Genomic DNA, 9,673 nt, shown 5'->3' on the forward strand with positions numbered 1-9,673 from the left:
TCAATCCTGGATGTTCATTGGAGGGACTGATGCTAAAGCTGAAACTGCAATACTTTGGCCACCTCATGCGACGAGTTGACTCACTGGAAAAGACTCTGATGCTGGGAAGTGTTGGGGGCGGGAGGAGAAGGGGACGACGGAGAATGAGATGGCTGGATGGCATCACCGACTCTGTGGACATGAGTTTGAGTGAACTCCGGGAGTTGGTGATGGACAGGGAGGCCTGGCGTGCTGTAATTCATGGGGTCGCGGAGAGTCGGACACGACTGAGCGACTGAACTGAACTGAACTGATATATGGCATATAGATTTCAATGTCAAAAATTACCTACCAAATCAGTTTACCCAAACTAAAAACCAATGCCTTCACATTACAATGTATAACTGAACAATAAAGTGCAACAATAAATAAAAAAGGCAAACAATAAAGTGCAAAATTAGAGTTTTCATTCTTAGCATAAAATAGAGACTAATATTTCCATAATCTATTTGCCTTGTATGAATTGAGAGATTTAGGAAAGTAAAATCAGAAGGTCTAATCAACAGTAATAATTTTCCTAACTGTCCCCAGAGTCCAGGGTAGAGATCCATTTGTGGGGTCCTGATTGCTAACCAGGATGTATGTTTAACATTGATCATTATAACAAAGAACTTTGTATTTGGCCCACATACAAAGAGTGCTGCACAGCTCCTTATAGAACAGACTGAAAAGTCAGTGTTGAATTGGTCAGCTTTAAAGATTCTCCTGTCTTCTGCAACTAGTAATTTCAGAGGAAACTGGCATTTCCTTAACTGATCAGAGAAAGCCCACTAAATATTTGAAAAGTAAACTTCCAATTATATTTAGTTCCATACTTTAAAGCACTGCTAATTATTGGAAAATAATATGGGATAGGCATAATTGATATTGGAGGAGAAATCTCTTAACTGAAGAATCTTCACTTAATTTTATGCCCTTATCTTAAATCAGTGAAGCTGCTGTCCTCTGGATGGGAAAATTCAGTTTCAGAATCTTGAACACTATTTGCCTATATTGATTCTTAGGCATGTAAATTAGGAAACTCATAAGATTTTTAAAAATTTCCAAAGTTATCCCCACCAAAGAATCAGCTACTCATTCTTTTTTCCCATCCTATTTATATTTACCTATAACTAAAGCATCTATGGTATCTATATACAACCATCCCATAACTTATCTCCAGAACCAGTAGTCATGATTTTTTTTTCATATTCTTGGATATGTAACTTTTGCTAAGATGATATCAGGGAAAAAACTTAATATCCACTAAATATCTCTAAATCATCTTCTTCGTTATTTTCACCACATTTAAGATATACCATGCAAGCATGTTGAAAATATTTATAAACAGACTATTGATTTGTGGAATTTGAATGAATTTGGTCTTAATAAAGGGAATTCCTCACTATTACTGGCATTTCAGAAATTTTCTTGGGCCTCAAATAATGGGTCATAATTTTCCTCAAGGCAGTCTTCGTATCTTTGTTCCTTAATGTATAAATAATAGGGTTTAGAATGGGAGTGAAAATGGTATAAAATATGGCAAGAACTTTATCCACAGGGTAGGTGGTAAAGGGCCACAAGTAGATGAATATGCAAGGTCTAAAGAATACTATTACTACAGTAATATGGGCAGCCAGAGTAGAAAATGCTTTGGCCATTGCAGCAGCAGACTTAAACCAGACAGTGATGAGAATAATGATGTAAGAGCTGACCAAGAGTGAGCAAGTGCTTAAGGAAAGGATTCCACTATTGACTACAATCAGGATTTCAATGACGTAAGAGTCCAGGCAGGCAAGTTTGGTCACTCGAGGGAGGTCACAAAAAAAGCTGCCTACTACATTGGGCCCACAAAAAGGCAGATTCACAGTAAATGACAACTGGCTTAGTGTGTGCACCAAGCCCACAGCCCAGGAGATCATTACCAGAGCAGTGCACGTCCTTTGGCTCATGGTGACGACACAGCGCAGGGGTTTGCATGTGGCTACGTATCTGTCGTAGGCCATGGAGACAAGTAGCGCCATCTCCCCTCCAGTGAAGCGGTGAGTGAAGAAAATCTGAGCTATGCAGCCACTGAAGGAGATGGTCTTGTGTTCACTCAGAAAATCAGTAATCATCTTAGGAGTAGCAAAGGAAGCCTGACAGATGTCCACAAAGGAAAGGTTTCCCAAGAGAAAGTACATGGGAGAGTGCAGGCTGTTGTCAGAAGTCACTGTGAGGATAATGAGAAGGTTTCCCAGCACAATGACCACATACACAGAGAAGAAAACAAAAAAGAAAATCTGGATCTCCTGAGAACTAGAGAGTCCCAGTAACACAAACTCAGACACCACCGATGAATTGATCTTATCCATGGATCCAGGCTAAAGACTTGCTCTGAAACAATCCTGAAGAAGGGAAATTGGGGGAATCAGAATTACAAACTATAACACTTTTAATGTAAAGGATTCTGAGATACCAGATATAATGCATATTTGCTGAATGAAAAATTTTGAAGAGACCATGATAATATATCTGAAGAGTCAGAAGGAGCTTGTGAGAATGTCCAAATAATTTTACCAGTCTCATTAGAATCCCTTGAGTTTTGGGATAGTCTTAATGATCTTTCACACAGTAGTAAAGAAGCTCATTCATGACCTAACTTATCATGATCACAATGTAAACAAAACTTTACTACTATTGCAGGAATAATAACAATTTAAACAGTTCCTACTAAGGAAATACTGTTGAATATATATTTTCCAAGTCTATAGTTGCAACCTAGACTGTCAATTACTCTTTTGCATATTTTCTTAAAATACATACTATAACTTTATCTTAATTATCTAAAACTCGTCTTTGCTTAATAATTTAAAAACAAAACCTAAATTTTCCATTATGCTTGCCTATAAAGATTAGATTTAGAATAATTTATGATCCCCTTGCCTAGTGTCCTCCATGAGATTATTAAGACATCTTCATAATTAAAGACTAGTTGTTTCAGCATAGAGAAATAAAAAATAATTGAATTATAAATGCCCCATGCTCCTTTAAATATATTTATTTGGAATCAGAATAATCCTGAGAATTATTTCAAACTTGCATTTCATTTCTTCCCTGTAATAATATAGCCCTGCTATAGAAATCCAATTCCACTGAACTGAAAAAAAAAAAAACTTTCAGGAAGCTCTATTTATAGCTGTATTTGTTCTCACAATTAACCATTGATCACATTTATAGTAATGAACCTTAGAGTGAGAAGTGATCTTACCCCCATGTAAGAGCATATATGTGTTCAACTGCCTATTTCATATAAGAAGTTAAAGTCTCACTCTGTCTCTGGGATATCGTCCTAGACTCTCAATCCCACCCTCTCTAGCTTTATTGAGTAATAACTGATGAGTAAAACATATTTAAGGTATACAGTGTGATATTTTGGTACTTGTATACACTGTGAAATTATTATCACAATCAAGCTAATATTAACATATCCATTATCCCACATAGTTATATTTTCATTTGTAAAACAATTAAAATCCAGTCTCTCAGCAAATTTTAAATATATAATGCATTACTACTAACTATAGTCACCATGCTGTATGTTAGATCTCCAGAATTTATTCATCCTACATCTCTGGAGTCGAACTATTAAGAGAATCCATCTTAAAAAATTAAAAATTAAATGAATGTGTTAGTGACAACAGTGTTTATAACAGTATGTAATTGCAGTATTCTGAAATATACCATACATTATTTTATTACCTTTTCCATGTGGACTCACTTTCTTTCTGTTTCCCCATCTCTAAAGTTGTTCTTGCTCAAGTTTATGAACTTATTACATAAAATTATGAACTCTACCTAGTGAAAATGTTTATTGTATGAATACAATGTGTATAAAGGGGTTCCCAGGTGCTGCTAGTGCTAAAGAACCTGCCTGCCAAGGCGTGAGATATGAGACACGAGGCACGGGTTTGATCCCTGGGTCAAGAAGATCCCCTGGAGGAATTAGTAATATTCCATTATATGGGCTTCCTGGTGGCTACTAGTAAAAAGAACCCGCCTGCCAATGCAGGAGATGGAGGCTCTATCCCTGGATTGGGAAATAGCCTGGTGAAGGAAATCACAATCCAGTCCAATATTCTTGCCTGGGAAATCCCGTGAACAGAGGAGCCTGGCGGCCTATGATCCACAGGGTCACAAAGAGCTGGACTTGACTGAGCAACTGAGCACACAGCACAGTGTGTATCAATTATGAGAATAAGGTGCATTTCTGGCTCACAACTTTTCTCCTAATTCAACCGTTTCCCCTTCCAGGATTTTTCATTGTGTAACTGTCACTGTTATTCTTCCAGGCTGTAAACCTTACTTTTTCCTCTCTCTTCCACTTGTAACATCTCATTACTCGTTAAAGTGAAAAAATAAATTTTAAATTCTTTACCTTGACAACAAAGTATACATGGTTTCATGTGGTTTTATCTACACTGCTCTCTAACAAAGACACACTCAATCATTTATTAAGCTGGTAAACACTACCTATTCATTTTTTCCTATCTTTCACAAATAGATGGTCTATTCCAATGCAAATGTCATCTCCTCAAAAAGTCTTCACAGAGCTTAAGCTGAAATTTCTCACCTCCTAATTTTGTTGAGGTGCTTTACTTACATGTATATATTGCTCTTTTAAGGTAAGAGTTTGTGGGTAGCTAACATTTCCCACCACATGGAGCGATGCTTGAACACTTGTGCATCTTATGTACAGCTCACAGGATATAGTGCAGATATTCTGCATGCAATAGACTTTCCATAAACGCACTTAGTGCTAACTGAAATATATTCCACTTCATATCTATCATTTTGCTTAGTATTTCTATCTTCTCATCTCCCTGTGCTCAGAGGCCTTCCCAGTAAATTGTCTACAAAGCATAAACTGCCTACATAAACTTCATCTCCACACGGAACAAAAATACTTCATCTCATTAATAATACAAGCTCATACTTGAGTTGTTAAAACCAGTGCCCATAATCAAACCAACAAATTCAAAGGGAATAAAATAATCCCTTTGAATTGCAGCATAGAGGAAATTACTTATTCTTTGTATTGGAAATAAACAGCAGTCTGTTTACTAAGCTTTTAAAGAGTGATAAAAAATAATGAGAATCTTAACAAGAAATTTGCACAGTATTTCTATAGGTTTAAATAAATCTTGTAAAATCCACTTTTACAGAGTGTAAAGTAAATCATTGATGCAAAGATATACAACCACAAAACTATAAGCTGAATTTGGTATTAACATTTCCACAATTTTTTTATAGTTTTCCTTCATAGGCCTGTATCCACAAAGAAATATATAGCCTTGATTTTCATGTTTATTTATTCAGGTGCTAGGTAAGCATGCCATATTGGATTTTTTAAGGTACAATTGGAGTTTGTCATAATCTGCCCAAGAATACTTCACCTTCTTACATAATCTCTCACAAATTCTTCCAAACCTGCTAAAACACATGAACATTCTCATCTTGACTCATTTTCTGTTACTTCTAATACATTTTCCTCCCATCTGTGGATTCTCTTTGAGGCACAATGTAATAATGCAATACATACCTGGACACAATCTATTTTTTATGTACATTTTTGTTAGATATAACCTACCTGATACAAGATATATCAGAGATGTAAATTGAACTCTTCAATTTTCTATTGTGGGATTAACTTTTTCCACCTGGTCATAGATGACTTTTTCTCCTGTCAAATTGGAATAGTGCATGGTTTTATCTAAGTGACCAACTGAAGCTTTGGAGATGTCGCAATAGATAGCAAAGGTTCATCTTCCAATGGGTATTATTAATACTTTCCACTACATATTCCCTTTGGAACAAAGTAAATAGCATCCCACGCTGCTGACAATTATAATGAGGGCCATAGAATCACAGGAGAAAAAGGGAGAGTCTTTCAGCCCTTGGGCAGTATACAGAGGAAAGGACAAAGAATAAGAACTTAAAGGAGGTAGATTCTTGTTCCCAACTCTGTTAATAACTAAGAATAAGTTATTAGGTAAATCATTTAACTCTGAGCCTCAGTTTCAGTTCAGTTCAGTCGCTCAATCGTGTCCCAACTCTATTAATAACTAAGAATAAGTTATTAGGTAAATCATTTAACTCTGAGCCTCAGTTTACCCTTCTGTAAAACTACTTTAACATTTCAAGTATACTCAAAGAGAACTGTTAAATGTCTTTCTATAGTGTTCAACTTTGCCATATTTTAATGTTTTGCTATATTTCCTTCATCTTTATTAGTAATAAAACACTGTGAAAGGTAGCAAAATATACCACCCTGAAATATGCCACTTTGGCTTAAGAATCATTTTAATCTCAGGACAATTGAGAAGAAACAGATATAAGCAAAGCTCTCTGTCCTCCCTATCTGCCTAAATCCAGAACATACATTTGTGTGGGTGTTCCCTTCTCCTTTCTGCCAGGAAGGTCAGAAGTTAATCAGAGACAACTCTAGATCCTTACCACCTGAGATGACACCAAGGAATCTACATAACAAACCTCACTAACCTTGTTTAAAGCAGTCTGTTTAGCTCGCTTGTTTATAAATTGCTTTGACGGGTACCTGTTATACATTCTATTTGAGCAAAGACTTGAAGGGATTGGAATCATAAATATGTATATTCCTTGTTGGATGGGTTTCCACATATTTTCCACAAATTTAGCCTCTGTTTATCCTTAGCTTAAAGGGAAACCAGTCTGCTCTTTATTTTGCACCCTCACTGTACTTGGCTTTTAACTCTTCAGAGAACCCAACCTCACTATCTGCCTACATGCCTGGAGAAATATTTGAACTTAGGGGCTAACCAGCCATATTCTTTTGGGTAAAACACAATTCCTGAATCTCAGTTTCTCCATTTGTATGTGGGAATGATGGTGAATCACTGGGCCTCATTCTCTACCTAAAAGCTAGTACCCATTTCTTCTAAGGTTAGTAAAATAAAAGCACAATAAAAATCATGTGATGAGTATGACATCTTTGATGATAAGAGACTCAACCCACATTTTTTTTTTTTTACAGGAAAAAAAAAAAATGAAGATGGGGGAACAACACCTTCTCAGGTCCAGTGGGGATAGAAGTCTGGATTCTCAATACCCAAGGATAAGTGAGGAGCTTCTAGTCATTGCTGGGTGGGAGAGAGTTCTGGCTCCTCCTGAGGTCTCCTTCAATACTACCTGGCTGGGAGGGATTGGAGGCTGATGCTGCTACCCACTTACACCAAGGGAGGAGGAACTGATTATAGTCTGACAAAGATGAGAGCTCTGGCTCCCTCCATGCCCTCCTCTGACACCATCTCAGGAGGTGGGGGTATTTGGGTACATTTTTACAGTTAGCCAGGGATAGGAGTCTAAGCTATCCATTGGCCTTTGCTAGTGTGAAGTGGGATGAAAGATTTTTTGGTATGGTGTTTGGCTGGAGTAGAAAATTTATTTTGGAAGTTTTCTGTCTTGCCAGCTGCCTTCTTGGTTCTTCAGCTTGAATGAACAAGATTTTGTTAGGATTTGTTTTTTTCTTTTCTCATTAGAGTTCCTGAGTTGTTGGCTTTTTAAGTTATATAATGTCATTCCTTGGGCCCCTATCCAGTCTCCCTTCTTATAATGTTCGTTTTGTAGATTATGTCCACTATTATAATTGTATTTAGCAGGAGGACTATGGAAAATTATGTCTACTCTTTTTACCCTAAGCAGAAGTCACCTGCTTTTACTTTATGATGGTAATATTTTCTCCTTTTTATTTGCTATATATATTTAGTCATTTTGAACATATTTCTTATATATCTAATAGATTTACTACTGATTTGAGGGGGAGGTTAATCTATTTTGTCTGCTGACTCTTGTTTACTGGGGATATGTTCCTCGTGTTTTGTGAGTTTGACTGTGAACTCAAACTCAGCAGGACTTCAGTTCAGTCCAGTCGCTCAGTCGTGTCTGACTCTTTGTGACCCCATGAACCGCAGCACGCCAGGCCTCCCTGTCCATCACCAATTCCTGAAGCTTGCTCAAACTCATGTCCATTGAGTCGGTTATGCCATCCAACCATCTCATCTTCTGTCGTCCCCTTCTCCTCCTGCCCTCAACCTTTCCCAGCATCAGGGTCTGTTCCAGAGAGTCAGCTCTTCGCATCAGGTCGGCAAAGTATTGGAGTTTCAGCTTCAACATCAGTCCTTCCAATGAACACCCAGGACTGATCTCCTTTAGGATAATGAACTGGTTGGATCTCCTTGCAGTCCAAGGGACTCTCAAGAGTCTTCTCTAACATCACAGTTCAAAAGCATCAATTCTTCTGCGTTCAGAAGCAGGACTTCATGTGTCTAAATCCATATGACCCTTCAGAAACAATTTTGTTTTTGCTTTTCCAAAAGCCACCCAAACTTCATTGTCTCTTTGAGTTCTCAATACTGAGTACTGTGTTGTGCTCAGTTGTGTCCGACTCTTTGCCACCCCATGAACAGTAGCCTGCCAGGCTCCTCTGTCCATGGGATTCTTCAGGAAGAATACTGGTGGAGGTTGCCACTTCCTCCTCCAGGGGATCCTCCTGACCCAGAGATCGAACTCATGTCTCCTTCATGTCCTGCATTGGCAGGCAGATTCTTCACCATTGCCCACCATGGAAGCCCCTGAGTTCTCAATATCATATGTGATTTTATCAGGTAATTGTGTTCAAAATATACACAGCATATAAATTCAAACTCTAAACTTATATGTAGGTAATCCTACTATTGTAATTTCCAAGAGGAAGCCTTTTTATATCCATAAGTTCAGAGTGAAAACAGATATTTTGATCTTTTCCTTGTGCTACTTAGTTTTCTCTGCTAGTCCGTACTTTCACTGAAGTTCCCAGACCCAAACAGTCCTGCACAAACAAAATTTACCCCTGATAGCCAAGCACTGCCCATCATTTTCATGACCTACCGTCACTTTCCGTCAACATCCCCCTCCCAAAACTTCCACTATTTCAGATACTATGATGTCCTTCATTTCTGTTAAATAATACCAAAAACTCATAAGTATTTTTATTATTTAAGTTTCAACAGTGTTGCCAATAGAGGTGTAAGCTTGGTTTTCTAATTCATGGATATTTTGTAAGGATGGAATGAGATGATATATAAAAGTACAATTTATAAACTTTATGTGATCATTGAATATATGTTTTGCTTTATCATTCCCATTGTTGTATTACACACGCCTAATTAGGTTATTATCTTTTAAGTCTGTGTTTCACAGAAGAATCAACAGAACCTTACAGAATGGTAAATTTATGGAGGAAAAATGAGTCTAAAACTGCTTAAAATATAATTGGCATTAAATCCTATTCCATACAATTATTTCTTCTATATATATATGGTATATCAAGAGCATAATTTGCCTTTGGTCATGGACTTTCTTTTAAAGACCAGAAGTCAGAAGTTAAATTCAGTATTATAACTTTCAAGTCATGTAATACTAAAACTCAAGTCACAAAACTGGGTGAATTTATTTTTCATAAAATTCTTGTCAGTAGCTACCATGAATCATGAGTCTTTATCAGCATGAGTTCCACAGGCCTACATGAGGGATGAAAAGGTGCTCTTGCAAATTACCTTGGGCCAGAGACTGGAGGTAATTTGTTGGTTGGTCCCATCAG

The 9,673-nt window shown here is 37.2% G+C and overlaps 1 protein-coding gene across 1 annotated transcript; it reads right to left on the reverse strand.

Annotated features, from left to right (window-relative positions):
• Nucleotides 1-1,403: 1,403 nt before the first annotated feature.
• Nucleotides 1,404-2,372, reverse strand: LOC148776789 (olfactory receptor 4K5-like). The gene has a single exon (XM_088840410.1). The coding sequence runs from the start codon at nt 2,370-2,372 to the stop codon at nt 1,404-1,406; it is 969 nt and encodes a 322-aa protein (XP_088696536.1).
• Between the last annotated feature and the right edge of the window lie 7,301 nt (nt 2,373-9,673).

This window comes from Moschus berezovskii, chromosome 9, assembly GCF_049115385.1.
Source record: "Moschus berezovskii isolate FMDL1 chromosome 9, NW_MosBer_1.0, whole genome shotgun sequence".
NCBI classification, from domain to species: Eukaryota; Metazoa; Chordata; class Mammalia; order Artiodactyla; family Moschidae; genus Moschus; species Moschus berezovskii.